At 36.6% G+C, this 24,113-nt stretch overlaps 1 protein-coding gene and 1 pseudogene across 2 annotated transcripts in view; both read right to left on the bottom strand.

Annotated features, from left to right (window-relative positions):
* Nucleotides 1-12,448: 12,448 nt before the first annotated feature.
* Nucleotides 12,449-20,857, bottom strand: LOC129277217 (uncharacterized; annotated as a pseudogene).
* Nucleotides 19,419-24,113, bottom strand: part of LOC129277704 (probable palmitoyltransferase ZDHHC24) — a 5,541-nt gene continuing 846 nt past the window's right edge. For both annotated transcript variants that reach the window (XM_064110184.1, XM_054913853.2), the window contains exon 2: nucleotides 19,419-23,990. In XM_064110184.1, coding sequence (XP_063966254.1) covers nucleotides 23,075-23,926 — 852 coding nt within the window. In that variant the 5' untranslated portion in view covers nucleotides 23,927-23,990 and the 3' untranslated portion in view covers nucleotides 19,419-23,074. The remainder of the gene's footprint in view (nucleotides 23,991-24,113) is intronic.

Below are 24,113 nucleotides of genomic sequence, written 5' to 3'. Positions count from 1 at the left end.
CGTGAGGGGGCATTTTTCTTGCATAAAAAGGCACTTTTCAGTGCTTCAAGAAGTAGGGGGAACTGTGCCCCCCCCCCCCCCCAGGATTGCTGCCCCAGCATACAAAAAAATTCTTTTGGTTCAAAGTATTAACATACGCTTAAGAAAAAGGTAAAGCTTAATCCTCTGATAATGTGATATTTTTTTATGGCTAATTAATAAAATTCACCACTAACCAGAGAATTCCTTTATGTCTTTCATTTGTGTTCATATAGTATTTGTACAGAGCTAAAATGAAAGGGATTTGGAATTGGCAAAATTGAAAATGAGATGAAGATCGAGAGAGGGAAAGAGTGATGAGAAGTGGGTTGAAAAGAGATGAGAAAGAAATGGAGGGGCACATATGAAGATATAATTTAGAGGGGGTGGTAAGAGAGCTAGAATGTGGGAAGTAGGAACAAAAGGGGTGGAGGAGAAATAAGACGAGATTTATGGAAACCAGGAGACAGATAACAAGTGGGAAAAGAAGAAGGAAATATATGAAGAGTTTAGTTGCAAAAGGGGTTAGGACCATTCCGAGAAAAACCAAGTTTTTATTCTCACTTATTGCAATATTCTTATGAGAAACTAAATTGTCATGATGTACAACTCTATCATGTGAACAGTGAACATAAAATTGGGTATAAAAGAAATCTACCTGTCTTCAATTTTTTCTATATACTTAAAAAAAATATCATTGTGTACCTAACCCCTTTTGCAAGTAAATTGAAGTGAATCCAATCTCTTTTGATTAAAAAAGTGATTTTTTTTTGCCACTTCCATTCACGTTTTCATTTGAATTTCAAATTTCCTTTGGTATCATCAGAGTGACTGAAAATTTAGAGGTTTAGAGACAGAAAACAATAAAATATATGAAAAATGGACCTAACCCCTTTGACAAATGAGTTCTAACAGAAGAGTTTCTGTTGCAAAAGGGGTTAGGTCCACTCCCAGAAAATAATTTTTTTTTAATTCTCCCACATTGCAATATTCTTATGCGAAACTGAATTTTCATGATACCCTACCATGAGAACATAAAATTGGGTATAAAAGAAATCTACTTGTCTTCATATTTTTGTAGATATTATTTTCCAAAAAAGTCTGTGTGGACCTAACCCCTTTTGCAACTAAACTGAAATGGACCTAACCCCTTTTGAAAAAAGGGTGATTTTCTTTGCCATATTAGTTCAATTTCACTTTTTAATAGGAATTTCAACTTTTCTATGGTATCATCTTATATAGCTACTAAAAATCTATACATTAAGACATAAAAATCAAGTTTGATGAAAAATGGACCTAACCCCTTTTGAAAATGTGCTCTACATATGTAGGAGAAAGGCGGCACAAAAGAATTTTGAGTGGGAAAATGATTAAATGAAAAAAAACAGAGTAAGAAATGCTGCAGAATAAAGGGGACAGGAAACGTATTAAACATGATAAACTGGGGCCCGTTTCATCATGAGTTACATGTATGGTAACTACGATGGTATAACCAACCAATCATAATCAAGGTTACCACGGTAATCACAATAATTGCAATGTTTTTAAATAGCTGTAATTCATTATGAAACGGACGCCAGATGAAGAAAGAACGCACGGGGATCCATGAAGATTTTTTTTTTTGCTTCTCGAAATTTGTTTCTAACAAGAAATGTACTCTTTAAGTGGTGACAGTTATTTTTTTCAGTAACCATAGTCTCAACCAGTGAAAATTACCATCAAATTTTAATAACCATGTTTTGCCCCCACCCCCGCCCCCCCCAAAAAAAAAAACTTTTAGGTCAGTATACAACAGCCCCTTTGATCTTTCCGCGGCCTCTGCCGGCTATAATTTAGAGTTGAGATTCTTTACATTTGTTAAAAACTAAGATTGCTGTATATCTTAATATGTGACAATTTAGGGATGGCAAAAGCACTAGAGACCTCTTTACCTAATCACGACTTGATCTATTCTTTTCATCTTCCCCTTTTGGAATTGGCAAAGGCCTATAAGACGCAATACAAACAATGCTTTGTTTTTAAGTGATATCGATTGTGATATCGATACTTTATAGAGCGCAACGTATCGTCTCAGATTTGCGCTTGCTTGATTCGCTGAATCCTTCGCGTCACGAGCGCGTAACAAAATGAATACATTAATGAATTTGCCAAGTTGACCTTTGTCATTGCGCTGATGTGCGTATTGTCTAATACACGTACAAAGCCACAGTTGACGAGGGAGCATCGTACGAAATTAATATTAATGAGGGCTTATTTTAGCTTCTAATGGATTAAACAAAATGGCGGTAGCTTCGGGGGCTTGGTGCAGTGATACGTTTTTACAAAGTTTTTACACCTGTACTCGAGGAAGCTGGCAAGTTCAGGGTGACCAGACGTCCCGTATTTCCCGGGATCGTCCCATATTTTGCTCCTTTGTCCCGTATTTCAGAATTTTGAACCAAATATAGTTATAACATTTGAAAGTGACAAATTTTCATCAAATAACTCTATGATGAAGCAGAGACAGCAATAAGATTAACTGTAAACTTTTGCAAGTTCTGCGGTTATTTTCTTGCTAACCCAATGCGTTGCAAACGAACTGGCCTCCTCTTGTGTACGGCAGGCTACTATACGTATAGGCATGTAGGATCGGGGCAGATTCTCAATGGTGTCTCAATGGTGCAAACAATCTCACATGATAAACAGTTTTTCCAGCAAAATAATCTAAAAATCGGCGGGAAATTTTTATAATCATATTATGGATTCTCAGATTACTGATTTGGTGATGTAATAGGAGGAACAAGTTATTGAGTTTTCATAACAAGATCTAGTTGTTGAGTCTTGTTGTGAACGGTGCGAACTTGAAATGGGATGGGAGAGATCCCTGGGTATGATGCCGCGATGTTTCGTCTAATTTTTTAGTTTGACAATGTTTCACTACCAAATTTTATTCATTTCTAAAATTTTCTAGTTTTTTTAAATATATTTTGAAAAAGCACCAAATATATAATCATGATATATCTACACATCTTTAAACAAGAGGTACAAAAGACCCAGCTCCGTTAATAACGGTGGTTGTTTTTACTTGCACGCTGTAAGCAATTTTTTATCGAATAATGGACATACACTTGCATGCTGCACTTCACCAGTACGACAATACACCAGACGGTGGACTGTACTGTTTCCAGAAGAAGAAGAAGAAGAAGATTTTTGTTAGATGATTGGATTTTTTTGTTTGCTTGAAGTTTGAACTTTTTCTTCTTTCTTTTTCTTTTTTTCTTTCTTTTTCTTTCTTTTCTATCCTTCTTTCTTTTTCCTTCCTGTTTGCCCTTTTTTGTTCCATCTATCTTTATTTTCTATCTTCCTTTCCTGATCCCTGTTTGTTTTTCTTTCTTGCCTTCTTTGTCTTACTTTCCTTCTTTTATTTTTCAATTTCCTTCTTTATTTCCTTCATTTTTTCTTTCCTTAAACTTTTCTTTGCTTCCTTCTCCCTTCCTTTACTATTTCTTTTTGTTCTTTCTCTCCTTCAATTATTTTTTAAAATTCTCTCCTCCCTTCATTATTTCCTCGATCCCTCTCTTTCATCCTTCCTTTCATTCTTTATTTTATTTTTTCCTTCTTCTAGTAATTCTTTTTTTTGCCTTCCTTCCTATCTTCCTTAATTCCTTCCTTCCTCCCTTCCTGTTTTTCTGCTTTCTTTCTTTGTTTCTATCTTTGTTTCTTTCTTTCTTTCAAAGAATGAAGGAAATATTTTTTTTCTGTCATTCTTTATTTCCTCCTCCTTTCTTACTTTCTTTTTTCCTTTCTCTCCCTTATTTTTCACACATTTATTCATCTTCCCTTCCTTCATTTCTTTTTCTTTCTTTTTTTCTTTATTCATTTCAAATAATGACGGAAACATTTTCTCTCGTTTATTCTTTCTTTCATTCTAACATTCTTTTATTTTTTCCTTCATTTCTTGATTCATCATGTTCATCTCTTTTCTTTTGTCTTTTATTCTCTCCTTCATTCTTTTGTTCACCCTCCCTTCCAATTCTTTATATTTTTTCACAAGTCTAACATTGTGAACCCTTCTTTGTTGATTTTTTAAAAATTAAGACCTGGCTCGGGCATCGTGCTTTGTCGATTGTCCCCGGGGGGGCCACTTCCATTCACGAGTGGATACCATGCGCGACCATAGGGTCTCGAAAAGCACCCTAAACACGTAATTTCCATATTCTGAAAATGCACCCCTTAACAAGTATTGGCGTGTGAAACCCTACCCTTAACAAGTATTGGAAACAAAACGATAAGCTTGGCAAATATTCCCTGAAATGAACCCCTAAACAAGTACAGGAATGTTTTATTGTTACAGGTCCTTCGGTCGTCGGCTTTACCTTATTTGGTTTAGTACGACCCCACCTTCTACACCTCGCGCAAATCGGACTCTAAACACGAATTGTTGGGGCAAAATGGACATCCTTAATAAAACATTTTAATTTTGTTTTATCATTCCCGCAAATTCGACCCTAAACACGTAATTTTCCTAGCGAAATAGACACCCTTTTTTCATTATTTTTGTGTTTTTGACACCCTTATCACGTGACGTACGTAACGTGCCCTATCGTGAAAAGGACATCCTTTTTACGTGTTTTTTTGGTCGCGCATGGTATCCACTCGTCAATGTAAGTGGCCCCCCCGGGCGATTATCCCGTATATCATTTTGTGAAATCTGGTCACCCTGGGCAGGTGGGGGATCGAGCTAGATACCCAATTCAGGCAGGAGTAGCCACACTTCACGTACGTGCAGTCGCCGCTGGCTAACGTCAGCTTAATGGACGACGCCATATTGCCAGATTCAGGCAGATTTGGCCCGCGCCCTCACCGGCTAACGCTCGGCTAAAGCTCGAACGCCATTCACCCATACACTAATTCCCCTTGACTACCGTTGTTAAAAACCTCTGTCAAATCTTTTCCAGCATTTTTATGAATTAGCGATTTATGTTTTTCCGTTTATCAAATATCCTTCATTATACACATATTTTTTTCATATTTATAACATTTTTATTTTAATCACAATTTCAGTCCAAACGCGGGTCAGTTTTTGTTAACCCACGTTGTTTGTGCATGCCCACGTATAGCCTTACGCGTATTGAAAGGAATGATGTTGGGTCGAAAAACAGAATTGTTATTGTTTGTTCCTTGTTTGTTGGGGATGAAACTATGATGGCGACCAGTCACGTTTGACTGTACCGCCAAATAGTTAAGATTAATTAATTAAGGTCAAGGTGAGATAAGAGAAATGAGCAAGGGGCATTGTGGTGGGGGGGGGGGAGGGACAGAGAGAGAGAGGGGGGGGGGGGGTTACGAGGGCCGAGTGGGGAAAACAGTTTCATCATGCAGTACAGGGCGTCGATGAACACTTTTATTTTTTTCTCCAAAATATGGAAAGTGACAGAATAATCAGAAAAAGGTTGATTGGTTCTGATTTTGAAAAAAAAACAGAATTTATCAAGATTGCTGTTATTCTTCATGGATGTAGAATTTAATTTAGTTTCTCTGATAAGTATAATTCTTTCAAACAACTCAAATTTTTATTAATCGTATTTCATTTATTTCACTCTTTTCTTTCGCCTCGTTTTTTTTTTCTTCCAAAAAATCAGGGAGCTGAAAAATATGAGAGCTAGAACCTAAAGATATGGGGTAGCTATGACGTTGGAGGGGGCGCAGCCTCATGCACTTGCAGATCCAAATCAATTTTCATAGGGGACACTTAGAGTAGCCCCTATTTCTTTAATATTATTTTTACAAGCAAAAAGAAGTCAATGAAGACATCAGGCCACCGACAGCTGCCTCGTCAAAGGGGGGGGGGGGCGGTCGATTATTTTGAGTATTTTTTTTCATTTTGTCCTCAATAGGGGGGGGGGTTCAATTAATTCTATATACACTTCTATTGTCTTTATATATGGGGGGGGGGGTCTGCTACTGAGCATGTTTTTAAAAGGGCTTAATAAGGCCTAAGGGGCTTAATACAACAAAAATTGTACGATTTAACACAATAAAATGTATCATCGAGGTTAATACTAAATTAATACATAATTAATAATTGTTTCAATTGAAATTGAAAATAATAAAGGCACCCATAGATCTTAACATCTCATAAATACAGGCCTAAACCTGTATTGGAAGTTGAACAGGCATAAAGTATAAATGTTTAGCTATAGCTGATGCTTTGATCCCGCAACCAAATAATGTTATCATAAACTAGTAGTCGTAGATGTTATATCAGTCATGTCAGCGGCGTAACAAGTGAAAATAATTGAGGGTACTACGATATGGCGTATCGATCAGGCAAAATTTATAAAATATATAGTTGCAAGCAAGCGACATAAGCATAATTTTGACTTTTGGTACGTTACAAAAATCCAATTGAACAATTTCGCAAGATTCTCTTACCTTTTCCTTTTTTTTTTCTTGTTCGTGAATTGGGGGCATGCAAGACCCCCCCCCCATACAGCACCACTCTTTGTTGTCACTGTCTAAAATTTGATTTAAACTTTGAGAATTTGAATTTCTTATCTAAGTAATCCAAAGGGATAAGACAAAAATATTTGCAGATTACTTATTTCAAAGTATTTTTATACCTATAAGTATAACTCCCCAACTCTGCTCTAGCTGCACTGCACGTTGCCTAACGGCCTTCCACCAAAGGGCCAGGCCGACTCGCCCCGTGAGCAAGTGACCGCGTTCGCGTAAGTTCACCCGAAGCCATGACTAAATTCTGACCATAAACATCACCTAACTAAATATCACTCTCTGACAATATTTCAAAGTATATTTTATTACAGTCGATCCTTCGGGCCATTAAACGATAATATTTCCAATGTTATCATGACAAACAATTTTAATGAGATAGTGGCATTGTAGAAAAAACAAATTTATAAGCACGAAATGGCACCAGATAAATCATCAAACATACAGCGCAGCGTTCGGGACTGGTGAGTGGTACGGCTCGCTTGGAGTTTTCGCCCCGACGAATTCGGCGAAAACGCTACCATTGCGCCGTGCGAATGTTCAATCTGCGGCTCTCAATCAGAGACTTGAATGTCTCTTTTTGCATTATCTAAAATGTATCATAGACTTTGTTTGATTTGTTTACAAGTAAGTTGCATATCCGTCGTGATCATTAGGAAAATCCATGATGTCTTCTTCTAATTCTGTAAAAATTACCTCTTCAAAGTGCCTGTGTCAGAAAATTGCCGGAAATCGTAAAAACTTGCCTAAAATGTCTCTTTTTGAAAGTTCATCCATGGTCTGGAAAAAAATGTTATAATTTATGTAGACGTATACCGTGAACAAATACATCCTCGATCACTGAAATGAAGTGTTTGCTAAGCTTTTATATCTCAGACCGCGTTACCATGGCAACTTGGGAAAACCTTTATTTTTTAGTAATAAAATTCTGGTTTTAAGGGTCATTTTAGAGACATAAAACTAACCATATTTTGAAGTATTGGGTTTAAATTTCACATAAAACTGAATTATCTATGTTTATACTTTCGTATATGAATATTCATATTTCTTATAGAATCTTAGTTTTTGATTGGTCAATGTTTCAGTCATGGATAATAACTGAGCGTTAAAAAATCTGAAAATGCGCATTTTACCGGCAACCAACAAGCAAGATGGCGGAACACATTAAGTTGGCGCTATGCACGTACGTGACTTTGGCAGGCTGCGGTGCGGTGTCGCCGCAGCCGCAGGAGTCGAGACAGACACAGACAGGAAAGCTAAATGAAATACGAAAGTAACTAAACATCCCATAAACATTGCCTGGTGACTTTGTGATTATCTTTAATGGCTTACTTTTAGAATACATATGTTTCTCTTGATCTTACCCCGAAATGACAGTCCCGGCTTGACAAAATTCAAGTTCAAATCACATTCCAACCTCCAGCTCCATACAGATCGATCGATATGAATAATGTGCATTTATCCACGCGCCATGCACGCTGCACGCGGTGGGAAATTCCCCAGTATTAAAATTTTAGCGAAGGGTTAAGCGTGCAGCTGTCGTGGTAGTCTACCGCCCCGGACGTGTATACACGTATATGATAGCGACCAAAAATATCCGAGACGTGGACACGGTGCGGTGGACAAATGCATGATTTTCCTTAAGACCCAATGAGGATTTTTTTTGTTTAAATGTAATCTCTAAAATGTCGTTCTGGAGGGAAAAAAAGTGGGTTTGAATTTCAAGATTTATCATTTAAATTGGTCTGAATTCATAGACAAGTGTCAGTGCAAAACTCATGGGGGGGGGGGGGTTGAAACGATCGATGTCCCACTAATAAAATCACCTATACATTTTTAATAGAAAACTGGCATTTTTAGATTTAGGCATAAATCATCTCATGTACGGCATAATGGAGGAGTTACCCGTGTATCGATGTTCGTGGCGTAGCGAAATCTCCTCGATGCAATCAAGCCCCGCCTCCCCTCCCCGTTTTTTTATATTTTTGTTTTTTATATATATCATTTAAATTATAAAGTTTTGCTTTAATAATCCTGCAGTCGTGGGTGTCGATCGGTCATGGTTTGGGAGGGGGATGACTGACACAATAGTTCTCTGTGAGAGATTTTTTTCCTTTTAGTTTAACTGGGGGGGGGGGGGTCAGTACGCTTTACGAGTCTACAATTTGTACATTTTTAGGTGATGGACATGGCTAAAGGGGCAAATTTTATTTTGTTTAAAAACATGCGAGCGTAGCAAACGAGCAAAAACTTTGACTTTTTTTAATACACTACCGTAATAGATTTTGTCATGTTTTTAATGGTTAGCACATTGAAATATTAATGGAATGCGCTGTAGGCCTATATTGTATTGTAATTATTTTCTCCTTCTTTAGTCTACGCCAATGGGGGGGGGGGCAGTTCTTAGACCGTAGTTTTAAGTATAAGGTTCAAGGTTTATTCATATCAACATTTCACATTTTAAAACATCAATAACTCAATACAAAAATAATATTTTTAATACAATTTTTTATAGATAGGCCTAAGCATTAATAAATATTGTTGTAAAATGTATACATAATATATAACAATAGAAAAAAGGTACTAGAAAGTATTCTTGTAATAAGATACATCGTAAGGACTAGATTATAATGCGAGCACGAAGCGTGAGCTGAAAATTTTTGAAAAAATGACTTGAAAATGAGCAATTTTTATGACTCTTTTCGGTTTTCATGCTTATTTCCCTTTAATAGGCCTACACTCTTGAATTTCAATTCTCATTTCTTTTGTATGTTTCTGCACTTATTTTCCATCAGGAACATGATTGTGAACCTGAATGAAGAAAACTAACCCAAATTAAGTGATATTCAAACTTGAGGGTGCGTGGGGAAATAAACGGGGCGCTTAGTTTCGGAGAGGGGTAAATTTCAAATGACAATATCATGTATAAAAGCATAATCATTAACATGTTTCTATTCTATTTCATTCTGGATTTTTCTTTCTCCACCCATTTGGAACAGTTTCCGAAAGGAATGGTTTCATTCAATAACAATGTAAAAAGTAAATTAATGCGAAAAGCAATATCAGCACTTTCATGGTCACCCATGCGTAAATTGGTATTTCCATAAATAAGGGGCCCACTTTGTGACATGCTTATTTTGGCCCTGCAATCAGTTAATCATCTTTTTGTTGAAAATTACTATTAGAAATGGTCTTTTTAAGAAGAAAGTCCCTTCATAATTGGAATAAACCAAATACACAGAACTAAAATCAGAGCAGAAAAACAATTATCATACTGACTTAGGGGCAAAAATTGTGTTTCTCGTCTATAAGGGGGGGGGGGGACACCAAAATGCAAAATGCACATCTGAGCACCCAGAACAACTTAAAGGGATGGTCCGGGCTGAAAATATTTATATTTTAATACATAGAGTAGAATTCACTGAGCAAAATGCCCCAAATTTCATCAAAATCGGATAACAAATAATAAAGTTATTGAAGTTTAAAGTTAAGCAATATTTTGTGAAAAACATTCGTCATGAATATTCATTAGGTGGGCTGATGACGTCACATCCCCACTTTCCTTTTTCTTATGTTATTACATAAAATCATTTTTTTTTTTCATTATTTCATACTTGTGTGAATAGTATGTCTCCCTTATAATAAAATAAGTTGCAGCAATAAATATCTAATCCACTAAATCAGTTGTCAATCCAATTTTTCTAGTTCTTGGAGGAAAAAATTTGAAAAAACCTAATTTCATATGATAAAATACAAAAGAACAAGCAGGGATGTGACATCATCAGCCCACCTAATGAATATTCATGACGACTGTTTTCACAAAATATTGCTAAATTTTAAAATTCAATAACTTTGTTATTTGTTATCCGATTTTGATGAAATTTTTGGCATTTTGCTCAGTGAATTCTACTCTATTTATCAAACTATAAATACTTTCAGCCCGGACCATCCCTTTAAGTATTGAAGAGTAGTTATAATGCAAATCAGTAATCCATTCAAGAAATTACCCTTTTTTTTTTATTTAATGCCGCAATTTTTTTTTCAATGTTTCACGTGTGAGAGGGGGGGGGGGGGTTGAATCAAATGTTTATTCTCCAGTTCTTTTTTTTTAAGTGTGCTTTGAATTGGTCACTTTTTATTAATGTATGTAGGCCTATAAAAACCACAACATGAATTAAGTTGACATTTTAACAAATAACATAATTATGATAAGATAGAAAATGGAAGCATTGTTACGTCACTATGACATTTTTAAAATTAACAATTGATTAAGAATGTCACACATTTTTTCCTAGGATGGTGATAATTTTACCTTAAATAGAGATATACAATTCGACATCCTATATCTAGGCCAACATTATTTCAGAAAAATATACTGTTCCAACAATTTAGAACCACTATATTTTTTTTATCACACGAGCTGGAGAATTATTCTTTTATATAAAAACATCATCTTTTGTCAATGGTTCTGGGATCATGGCTGACCAGCAAAGAAAAGTAACCCAGCTGTTCTATTAAAACGACGATGAGGGGGAGATGGGTCTACAATAATACATCAGTTGTTCTATATAATATCAAAATCATGAATATAGTCAACAAAAATTCCAGTCGATAGTTAAGATTCAAGAGATGTTTTCAAAGGCAAAGAAATTAAGGAAAACCTACAGGTCAGCTAACTCTCGGCTGGCAGTCCTCATCGAGATACTTTTTCATGAATTACCTTGTGTTGTATAGCAATAAGACTACTGGTTCATTCATGGAGCTATTAGCTCCATGGTTCATTCAAATCATATTTTAGTGATCGACAACAAGTGACCAAGTTAAAGAGAGCCAAGTCGCATTCATTATTTAATAAATTTGGCGTGCCACAAGGCTCAATCGTTGGTCTGCTTTACTTTAATATATTTAATCTTAAAGTTCTACCTAAATATAATTCCTGGAGTTATGGATTAATGAAATATTGCTCGTCCTTATCACTGATAAAACGTGTATAGGGGCCGGGGAACAGTTTTGAAGGGGGGGGGGGGCTGAGTCGAAAACGGGGGACTGGCCATGCAAAAAATCGCAATCAGATGGCAATTTTTATGTTTTTGTACACGATTTTGGAAAAAGGTGGGAGCTAAAGCCCCCCCCCCCCCCGGTTCCGCAGCCCCTGTTGTAGACTCGCATGCTTTACGTTCAATCTTTCTCTATTTCACTGAATTCCGTTTTAATGATAGTGAATGTTTGAACAACGAATTATTTAGAAATTAGCCTTGGTAGTTCATTTAAATAGTCTAAGAAAATTAAAACTTTATTTAAGCATTGACATAACTCAGCTGCAAAATATTTAAAATAGGTATGGAAGAGTGATCTTGAACGAACAAGACATATGCTACTCAGCCATCTGATTTGTTCAATAGTCTAATGGATGACTAGTTCACTTCTATATGAATTAATGCGTTCATGTTCTTCTACCTTAAACTCCGAGAAGGCTGAATTTTAGTGATGTCCACAAACATCATACAAAGCAAACAGTCAAATAGTTACGCCTGCAAATACTGCACATTTAGCCTTTTAGCATAAGTGCAATTAGATATATAAACGGAATTATTGGATGAGAACAGCTTCCACTGTTATTCATTGAATATATTGTTTAGCCAAAGTTGCAATTTTTAAAAGTTCATCGAAGATTACGTGCACGGTTAAGTTCTACAATTGATTGCAACTCACTTGATATTTTCATATATTGGATTTTTATTCTGAAATATATATTTTTATGTTTATATGTTTGGTTTTATTCAGGGCCAACGGAAGACCACTAACTGTTGGGGAATGGGCTCCCCTGATAAACATAAGAAATGAATAGATTAATTAACAAATCATCTGTGATAAATCACAAGTTTGTTAGAAATGCATTAGATTGACACAAAACCAGTCCCGAAAGTAAAAAGAGCCGTCAAATAACCACACAGGTTGACGATTTCTTGTTTTTCTGTTCAGATGAAGGACACGAAGATGTTTTTTCAGGTGAGTTACGATACTGCATTTGTAGCGGTTGTTCTGTAGCTGGCTTTTTAGCTGGACCGTTCTGCTGGGGAATAAATGTTTCTATTGCTGGGGATACTTGAGGGGTTGCACTTTTCTCAAGAACTACAGGAGCTGCCTCAACAGGCTTGGTGTTATCTGGACTGTTCTGATGCAGAGGAACTGCGTCTGTTGCTGGGGAGACCTCAGTAGTGGCACTTCTTTCAACAGCTACAGGAACTGCTTCAACAGCTTTTGTGTCAGCTGGGCTATTCTGCTGCTGGGAAACTGAGTATGTGGGTGGAGATTCTTGAGGAGTGGCACTTCGCTCAACCGATATGGTAGCTGCATCAGTAGACTTGGGGTCATTCTTAATGTCATCAACAAGGGATGATGTGTCTCTTATCTCACTCTCCTCAGCTAGCCCTTCTTTCCTTAGTGCAAGTGTTGACGATTGTTCTTGAATCGTCTTCTCTACCTCAGTCTGTTCGTCGGCAGGCAGTAGCTGAAGCGTCGGTTCGGCGTGTTCCTTAATCTTCTCGATGAGTTCGTCGAACTTTTCATCATCAAAAGTATCCTGAGTTGTTTCCTTGGTGAAGTCAATGTAGAGGAGCTGAGTAAAGGTCATGCTCATCGGTCCTTCGGGTGGCCATGTCATTTCTTCAAGCAGGAGAGGAATGATGGGTTTACGGAGTGCATCGGAGAGACTGACCTCCCGTCTGCAGTTGGCAGAGATGGAGTATTTGGATGTGACACAGGAAATGATGACCTATCAAATGAATAGAGTGTCATTATTGAGATGATAAGGTATTACAAGCCTTGCTGTTCCCCATTATGGCATAATGAAAGTACACTTAAGCTTAAGTTCGAATTTTTAGGATTGCAGAAATTGAGAGTCAAAGAATATCCCTTTTCTAAAAAGTTCTAAATATAAACTAGATTATGTTAATATAACATAAATATGTTGCATCAAAGCAATAATGAGTTTGGCAGGAACCATAGTCCATGATAAAATTAGTGCAGCACTTATTCAATACATTCTTAAAGGAGCGCTGATGATTGTATCATACCTTTGCATTTCTCACTCCTTTGTCAATCTTGGAGTAGAGGGGATCCCCACCACCCATTTGGTTGATATCGAGCCAGCAATGGTATCCCAAGCTCGTGAGACGCGAGAACAATCTTTTAATCTCAGGTTGGTTGTCCCATTGGTAGGAGATGAATACAGTCGGAGCTTCCGTGGAGTCCTGAAAAATATGAATAGAACGTGTGAGTTGAGTTAGAGTAACGATGAACATTCGGCTAGTATACGGTATTCCATTTTTAGATGATCATATCACATATTTTCAAGGTTTTCTTTTTATCTGGCCATTTAAACTTAAGTCACAGTTCGTATCTGACTTTGGCTTTACTGTAATGAAAATTCTTACCGCGGGTATGTTCTGCTGGGCAGGTGTACTTTTGGACTCTTCATAAACCTTTTTAACAGTGACGGGTTTGTCTTCAACTTGTGGAATCCAGTCACGATATTCTGTATAAGAAATATATATTTCGTTAATTTGCTTGCTCCCCTCACTTGCGCGCCTTGAGCATCTCTAACAAAATGGATATGGCGCCTTATTAATTGCATTGTTATTATTATCATCAGTATCATCGTAATCATTATTATTATTATCTGGTTTAAAAATGCTTTGACTCTAGCATATTCGACTCACGGGACGTCACGGGACGATGCAAGTTATATGACTAATATATAACTTCTATAGTGCGCATATGAGACGAAAAAGCTGTGTGGTTTACAAAAGAAGTTTTTACGAAAAGTTGAGCTTTCATACCATCAGCAACCATGCTTTCATCAGGATTCGCATGATAGGAAATCTGTCCCAAAAGTTCCGAGAACTTGGCGTCCTCCCAGAATTTCTCTCCTCTCACGTATTCCTTGTTGTTGTAAAGCTGGATGTAATAATAAAAAGCTGCGCAAATAACATACTCATGGCACCCTGAGGCGGCCACTGGGTCTGGTCGATGAGAATAGGAATGATTGGTTTGTTCAACAGGTTGGCAAGGTTCACCTTGATAGGAAAAGAAATATAAAATGATAGGGAAGTCAATTTCAATTGATCGTAATAAAAAAATCCAGCTGCCCAAATATGCATTTTACTTTACATGAACGAAACCTGCTAGCCCGGGGGGCCACTTCCATTCACGAGTGGATACCATGCGCGACCATGGGGTCTCGAAAAGCACCCTAAACGCGTAATTTCCATATTCTGAAAATGCGCCCCTTAACAAGTATTGGCGTGTGAAACCCTACCCTTAACAAGTATTGGTAACAAAACGATACTCTTGGCAAATGTTCCCTGAAATGAACCCCTAAACAAGTACAGGAATGTTTTATTGTTACGGGTCCTTCGGTCGTCGGCTTTACCTTATTTGGTTTAGTACGACCCCACCTTCTACACCTCGCGCAAATCGGACTCTAAACACGAAGTGTTGGGGCAAAAAGGACATCCTTTATAAAACATTTTAATTTTGTTTTATCATCCCCGCGAATTCGACCCTAAACACGTAATTTTCCTAGCGAAATAGATACCCTTTTTTCATTATTTTTGTGTTTTTGACACCCTTATCACGTTACGTACGTAACGTGCCCTATCGTGAAAAAGACATCCTTTTTACGTGTTTTTTTGGTCGCGCATGGTATCCACTCGTCAATGTAAGTGCCCCCCCCGGGCCTGCTAGATAAATTTTCAACATGGATTAGGGCTTCAATAAAAGTTAAATCTTGTAAAAAGCTAGACAGCTGGCAGCCGTCTGCTTCGAGGAGTTTTTAAACGTTTTATTTATTGATTGATTTATGTATTTTTAATTTCTCCTCGTGAGTGGAGCTAACGCAGTTCAGCGGAACAACCAATATAATAGAGACCGAAGCTTTTGGTCTAGTAACAAACTTGTTAAAAGTTGAACAACTGTTGGAGAATCATAAGGACTATTTGTGCCTCGCTTCAACTTGTAGACGTACGCGATGTTGTAACACCATGACGATAACAGAATGTGTTGTTGTTTAATTGTTGTTTGGGGTGATTAGTTTTGTGTGTGGCAGCGGTGGGATGAAATAAACATTAAACATTGTGGAGGTCACGTGATAATGTAGGATCACCTGACTTGGTCACACTAACAATGCACAGAATCAGAACTGGAATATGGACTCTGTTGGCTTAGCAGCCTCAACCATTGACTTATTTTCCTTTTTTTTACATGACATTTGTTCACTCTTTTGATGATACGCGAAGCCCAAACCAGGCAAGTTACGACCCATATAATCGCATGAGACCATAGCGTTTAAGTTCCTCACCTCCTTATTGCAATTTTCTGAGTTAGAGTATTTCTCGGTCACCATACACAGTACCACCTTGGATGTCCGCATCCCCTGGCTGATCTTGGCGAATAACTGATCTCCTCCACCCATCTGACCAATGTCCATCCAGCAGGGAAACCCAGCCATCTCAAGGTGCTTTCTGATGGCTTTCACCTCTGGCTGATGATCCCATTGATAGCTGAGGAATACTGTCGGGGGGTTCTCCGACTCATCCGGTGGCGCTTGAGGTACGAGCAGTTCTGTAAATAGTGGTGTTTTTTGTATAATAGGTTCTACTAGTCATACTTAGATCATTTTCAAACCGTTGACAATGTGGTAAATTACACAGTAATGTATCTCTTTCTATATCAAGGTGGTAGATTTAGTACAACTGTCAAATCTTTTAACTTGTGACTAGTTTTATCAAATGACAGAGTACCTGAATTCCCTTAACATCCATTCGGTTAATGAATTTGATATCAATTAAATGTCGAGTCCACCCCATAAAAATATTGATTTGAATAAATAGAGAAAAATAAAACTAGTATAACGCTGAAAATTTCATCAAAATCAAAAGTAAAATAAGAAAGTTATGACATTTTTCAGTTTTGCTTATTTTCACAAAACAGTGATATGCACATATCAGTGATACGCAAATGAGTCAGTCGATGATGTCCATCACTCACTATTTCTTTTGTTTTTTATTGTTTGAATTATACAATATTTCATTTCCTTTTTTTACAAATTTGACAAAACGGACCAACTTGACTGAACCATATAGTATTAAATAATCCCTATTCCACGTGTTCAGGGAGAAAATAATGATTGTTTCACTTGACAATGAGGAGAAAATTAGAATATTTCATATAATAAAATACAAAAGAAATAGTGAGTGGATGATGTCATCAATCTCCTCATTTGCATACCGGCCAGGATGTGCACTACGAGACAACGAACGATTGAGTACTTGACGTTCCGTTGCCATGGACATGGTACCAGGAAGCTTTTCTTTGTACAAATACGACACATACTAAAAATCCATCTATTTAGAAAGCATATCCCACTTTTAATCAGATGTGCACAGTCGAAGCGCGCGTATGGCAAGCCGTTTTAACATTTATTCACATTTTCTGATATCAAGAATTCATTTCATGATATCAAGAAATGAATTCTTGATATCAGAAAATGTGAATAACTGGTAAAACGGCTTGCCATACGCGCGATACATACACATTCAAACATTAAAGGACAAGTCCACCCCAACACAAAGTTCATTTCGGAATAAAAAGAGAAAAATCAAACAAGCATAACACTGAAAATTTCATCATAATCGGATGTAAAATAAGAAAGTTATGACATTTTAAAGTTTCGCTTAATTTCACAAAACAGTTATATGCACATCCTGGCTAGTATGCAAATGAGGAGACTATAACGTCATCCACTCACTATTTCTTTTGTATTTTATTATATGAAAATATGAAATATTCTCATTTTCTCCTCATTGTCAAGTAATACAACGATTAATTCCTCCCTGAACATGTGGAATTAGCATTGTTTAATACTATATGGTTCAGTCAAGTTGGTCCTTATTGTCAAATCTATAAAAAAATGAAATATTGTATAATTTCAAACAATAAAATAAACAAAAGAAATAGTGAGTGATGGACATCATCGACTGACTCACCTAGTTGTGCATATCACTGTTTTGTGAAAAATAAGCGAAAATTAAAATTTTCAGCACTATACTAGTTTGATTTTTCTCTATTTATTCAAATCAGCATTTTCCTGGGGTAAATAGCAATATCGGTTGAAAAAAGGTTAATGCCTCCCTTAACATTGACAAATCTAAACACAAAATACTAAAAGCTGCCGGTGGGGGGGGGGGCACTGTGAATACAAATGGACCCTAAGAAATTAGCCTCTACTGAAATACGTGCATACTTCGAACTCTGGATACTCTTAACATTTTCCTTCATATATTTTCCAAATCGTCAATAATTATTTATAATAATAATTATTATTATTTATTTTCACGAAAGGGTGAAGTATATACATTATATAATTTTCTTGTATCAATGGCTTAAAGGGGTGGTCCAGGCTGGAGATATTTATATTTCAATAAATAGAGTAAAATTCAAAGAGCAAAATGCTAAAAATTTGATCAAAATTTGATAAAAAATAACGAAGTTATTGAATTGAGTTCTAGGCATGTCTTCATGAATATTCAATAGGTGAGCTGATGATGTCATATCCCCACTTGTCCTTTTGTATTTTATTATATGAAATTAGGTTTATTCAAGATTTTTCTACCAAGAACTAAAACAATCGGATTAACAACTGATTAAGTGCATTAATTATTTATTGCCGCAACGTATTTCATCATAATGGAGACACATCATTTACACATGTATGAAAAAATGAAATAATTATGATTTAATTTAATAACATAGGAAAAAGGAAAGTGGGGATATGACATCATCAGCCACCTGATGAATATTCATGAGGATGTGCATATATTGTATTGATAAACTTTAAAATCTAATAACTTCGTTATTTGTTACCAGATTTTGATGAAATTTTCAGCATTTTGCTCTATTTATTTAAATATTCATATAAATATTTTCAGCCCGGACCATCCCTTTAAAGAAGTATACAATTTTTACCAGATTTTACTGGCAATTTTTTATACCAGTTCCCCTTCTATTGTAAGCCCGTTTAATGTTCAGGCATGATGTTGATCTTTTTATAATATGGCGATAACACAAAGTGCAATCCCAGAACATTGTAACCACCCCCCCCCCCCCCCGCCGCCTGTGATAAGATTGGCGTGGAATCGGCCTTTAGATTATTTTCATTCTTTACTATTTCACTCATGCGTTCTCTCATTCATGGTCACCAAATTGTAAAAATCTTCCCCTCCACCACTATTCACCCCCTGGCACACAGATGGTGAGGCCATACCCCCCCCCCCCCCCGCAAAAAAAAGAAAAACAAATCATGACCAAGAACAAAGATAAGGGAAATAAAGGAGGGTGAAATAAGAGATATATTTCTGAATATTATGTCAAAATCGATAGCAAAATTCGATTTTCGCGTAAAAGGGGGGGGGGGGGGGGGGTTCTCGCTCGTTAGCAGGTTTTGAGAAACATCACCCCATACAGCATTTCTGGCCCCCTCAAAATTTCTGGCTCATTACCCTACTGCTCTCTCCCATTCATTCTCTCTTCCTTTCTGCTTCCCCTTCTATCTCTCATCCATTCAGCATCTCTTCCCCGCCAAATTCTCACTCTCTTCCACATCCCTCTCCGTATCACATCTCTCCCACCCCGTTCCTCATTCTCTCTTCGCCAATTTCTCTCCCCATCTTCCTCTTTCTCAATGCCTATCACATCTTTGTCCCAACCTTCTTTCCTCCTCTCTACCCTGTCAAACTCCCCCCATCTCTCCTTCTCTCTACTTACACCCCGCTCCGTTGCATTTCTCCAGATTTTCAATCTATTCAATCCCCCCCAAAAAAATGAAGAAAACGTAAACAACTCTAGAATTTTGTTTTCTCTTAATGTTTAATCAATTTACAAATATAAAACAGAGTTGTACTTTAACTAGCAACTAACCTACCACAAATCTGGGGGTACACGTACATCAATATGCATGCTAGATATTTTGCTGTGTGGTATAATTTTCGCAAATTAAAGATAAATAACAGTAGCAATTTCCATTTTCTGATAAAATCAAGGTCATTACAAAAAACAATTGTGACATTGAAGTCTCGTGAATGTACAGTACATGAATAATGCATCAACTGACATTAATTTTACATACTACATGATCTCTTAAACATGTTTACCTACAAGTAAAAAAAAATCACTCAAGAATACATTGCACATAATTGATTTAGTTGTAAAAATGTACTAAGTTATTTTGGAACTGGTGACCATAATTAATTGCATACATGCTTGACATAAATAAATATCATGCATGGTCATTGAATATATATAACCACGTGCTTCTCATAACTATGAATACTTCATGAACATGAGTACTGTGCTTAAAAATACATTTAACATTAGGCAAGACAATTATTCCATGGCCGACCACTCTATTCTGTAATAACGTAACTCTGCATAAAAGCCAACCTTCCAGAAGTCAAACAATCGCTTTACTCGAAGCATCATTGCAGAACAGAATAAGCAAAACGTGTCTATTTTACATCTTGAAAGTCAAATTTCTCCTAGGTCAAACAGATTTCCTGGGTGCCAACAGATTTGACCTTAGAAGGGTCACCTGCAGTATGTTTACACTGAAATAATCATTGGGTTAACCTACAAATAGCACAACCAATGTTCATTGCATAAAGTAATATTGGATCAAATGCTTTTATATAAAGACTATCTATACAAAAGTAAAACGGCTTTGAGAGATATATATTTTAGAGTAAATTGCAATAAATCAAAGGAGAGGTTCGGTGAGTGGTATCGTACTGTCTTCATTAATTTTTATGGCAATTGCATAAATGTATCAAACAATACATATAAAAAGAAAAATATTAGGCTCACATCCCATTGTGCTAATGTCGAATGAAATCTGTATCTAATTCTTATTGCATATTTTTCTATAATACTTACAATTTACATTTTGTGTTCCGTTCATGCTAATGTTTTACAGAGAAATTTCCATATATTTCATGATGTCTAAGTAGCGTAAAAAGTGATTTTGATTCAACACTTTTGTATAACGATGATTCACTTTATGATTCTCATGTCAAAATGGTCAGTAAACATATTGACTTAATTTATTTTGTACATGTAGGTCTCCAACTCTTTACATACGGTATATATCGATAAATATACTAGCATTTAAATTCTGACAATGTTAAAATTTAAGTGAAATGTCTGCTTTTATTTTAGTACATACCATATTATCTGCCAGTAAAGTAGTAAGCAAGAGTCCATCATCTATTCTAAACAAGAACTTACCCTGCATTTTGCATAAGGTGGGTTTAATTGCATACAAACTTCTCCACACCATGGCATTACAAATCTACTTTCACAAATTTCATCCTAATAAGTTGGTGGAAATTGGATTCTTCCTGCATATACATATATTCTGTATAGAATCATTTTTTTCCTCCTCTAATTTTCAACTAACGTATGTGCAGCACCAAAGAATCTAATAGGTTAACAGATTTTGTTTTTTGTTCTTTGTCCAACTGGGTACCTACATAATGTACAAACTGTCTACCTAATGTACCAAACTAATCATCCGTCAATCTAGAATCTAGATTATTTTTTTCAATACTTATCAATATATATCAGAAATCTGTTAAATTTTTACACAAACAGCATACTTGTATAATTGCTTATCTTGTACAACTGCAACAGCTTTGGCAAGTCTCTTATAAATAATTGACATTATGTATGGGAGAATATAAGTATAGCAGACACAATAGTGCTCCTCATACTTGATCCTTTACACCATCTGCACAAAAGGTTGGAGATTTTGATTTACCTTTCAGTACATCTGACTTTAATAGTGGAGGCATGTTATGGCAAATTAATAGCAACATCGATCTGGCGCTGCACAGTGGCTACCGGGCCCACAATTAATTGGGCAAAACAAATTATATTCAGAGGATTTTTATTTCAAACAATAAAATCTGGATTTTCTGAACAAAAAATGTATTAGAATCCTAACTCTAACTCTATGCCCTCTGAGATAATAAGACTGGACCAAATGTCGCAGGAGCAAATGCCGTGACGCCCCAAGAGAAGGAGTACTTCTATAAGACACCACACAGAATCGAGGCAAAAAAGAATATTGCATGTATGTCTACATTCCAATATCGTGGTATAATCACTACTGAATTATCAAAATCTGAACATATTGGTACATTCTAAATATTAAATTCTGTGTAAATTCAATAAGCCAGCTGCAAATCAAGAATACTGTTTTATGTCCAAGGTATATATGGAAACCAAAACGAAGCACAATTACATGTCACTATTCAAACAAATATGAAATACTGATAATTCAATTGTAAACAATGATTAGGAAGATGATAATAATAATAATACTACTTAATGATAACAATGAGAGATCTAATCAAAGTCAGAGACACATCTTTCATGCTGGAATTTCCCATCTCTGTTTCCCATCTCTCAGATGATATCATTGCATTATTCACAATTTTCCCATGTAATGTATGTTAACTTTGTATGTGCCTCGTTTTGTTTTTTATAATGAATGGAATAAATGCTATCAAATCAAATCCAATCTATTCTAATCTAATAGCTAGATGTATCTGCAGGCAAAATAATACAAAGGAATGTCACCAAGAAAGATATATTGTTCCTTTGAACCTGCCTACAAAAGCATAGCCTAGTGTCTTTCATGAATGGCGGTTTCCTTGTTTGTTTTGTCTGCTGTTTTATATGGGAATCCTATTCGAAAGATGGCTCTGAATTTAGGTGAGGGCTTCATATCAAAAACAAAAAATGATAACATTGATAATGAATAATAATTTAGCAGTGTGAATAGCCGAGATATCAAGCATTGTCCCACTGGTGTAAATTCAAGCAGTGAACCTATTGATTGACCAAGGGGGAAGGGGGGGGGGGGAAGTGAACTATTGTTTCATCCCCCAACTTGAATGGTATGGCATCATGTATTAATACACCCATGATTGTCTCTAACTACATACGGGTCTTTGCTTTAAAAAAATCCCAACTTTTCAATGTCATAACATTGAGAAGGTATTTACCAGTATTTACATGAACCACCAGTTTCACATTTTCCCGATCCTGGTTTACACCTCTCTGCCTACAACTCTGCAATCTATGCCTTCCCATTTGAGATGAGGATGCAAAAGCAGCACAATATAGTTTGCCAAGTTCTATAAATGCACACAAAGTTAATTGTACATAGATGCTGATATTACATCTTCAATAATTTACAAATAATTGAAATCCAGAAAATATCTGCAACGTGACATAATACATTTTAAGTAGTGTTGACAGAAATTTCACGATATTATTAGTAGGAATTTGACAAATCAATGAATATTGAGGCAATTTCATATGATTTGTACGTAATAAATACAAATGGTAATTAATCAATACAAAAAACATCATTGCAAGTGAATTAAAGTTTAAAAAGATCTTCTGTCACTGTAGAATGAAATGAAAACATGTGTCAGGTTTGTCATATATCTTTCACATTCTCCAAATTCTTATCTCTCTTCACAAAATGGATGCCATCCCCTGGCAGTGGGGATGAGATCCACGGCCACAACCAAATCAGGTACCACCTGGTCCCGAAGACGTCCAGCAGGTTCTGACACCAACCTCGGTTGTACCGACGGATCCCTTTCCGCCATTCTCTGGTGGTCTGCCCTCGAAGGATGAGCGCTAAATGGTAGTAAATCATTCCCAACGATAACATGAGGCAAATAACACAGGTGCTACACTGGAGGCAAGTTAGGAAGGAGAGAGACTGCGTGAATCCAAAGATCCATCCAATGACGGGAGCGAAGAACGTAACGACCACTCGCCAATTGAGGCTGTTGAGCATCTCGTACGTGAACTCAATGTTCAGGTAGTTGGCGTAGAGGGCGCCAAGCGCAAAGTACACCAGCATCATCATGAAGTAGCGCTGGTTGTTGTGTCCTACGCATTTTCCGGTGTACAGGCAGTGGTGGTCACGCTTCAGGACACAGATGTTGCAGATGAAACAGTGGGATGCCCGAGGGGGGCTGTTGATCATGCAGGTAGGGCAGTAAGTCCAGTCCGGTTTTAGAACCGACGGGAGGATATTTGGTCCCGATGTCAAGTCAGTGGCAATGCTCAGGTAGAAGTTGCCGATGAAGTTGAAGAAGAGGAAGAGGCCGATTGATAAATGGATGTTGTAACTCTGGGAAAATGGCTCAAAGAGGGTTGGAAATACTACATATAACTCAAAGAAAATCTCAATTATCAGCTCCAGCAGAACAAAGGCCACAGGAATCTTGTCACCAGTTTTCTTTGGTATGAGTACGTCCCATTTTATCATGGCCATGATATTCCTGAAGCATGGATAGGTGATTTAGATGAATTTTGAGCTCATCTGACCTCTAGGGTTTCTAAGAAAATATGGAAAATGAAAAGAAAGTCCAATAGTCAATAGACTAATTACAACAATTCAGATACAATGACCTAAAAGTAAATTTGAATTTCAGATATTAGTAAGCATCACTTAAAATCTT

This window comes from Lytechinus pictus, chromosome 15 (assembly GCF_037042905.1).
Source record: "Lytechinus pictus isolate F3 Inbred chromosome 15, Lp3.0, whole genome shotgun sequence".
Taxonomy (NCBI): Eukaryota; Metazoa; Echinodermata; class Echinoidea; order Temnopleuroida; family Toxopneustidae; genus Lytechinus; species Lytechinus pictus.
The sequence above is the reverse complement of the archived record's forward strand: the minus strand, read 5'-3'. Positions and strand labels throughout refer to the sequence as shown.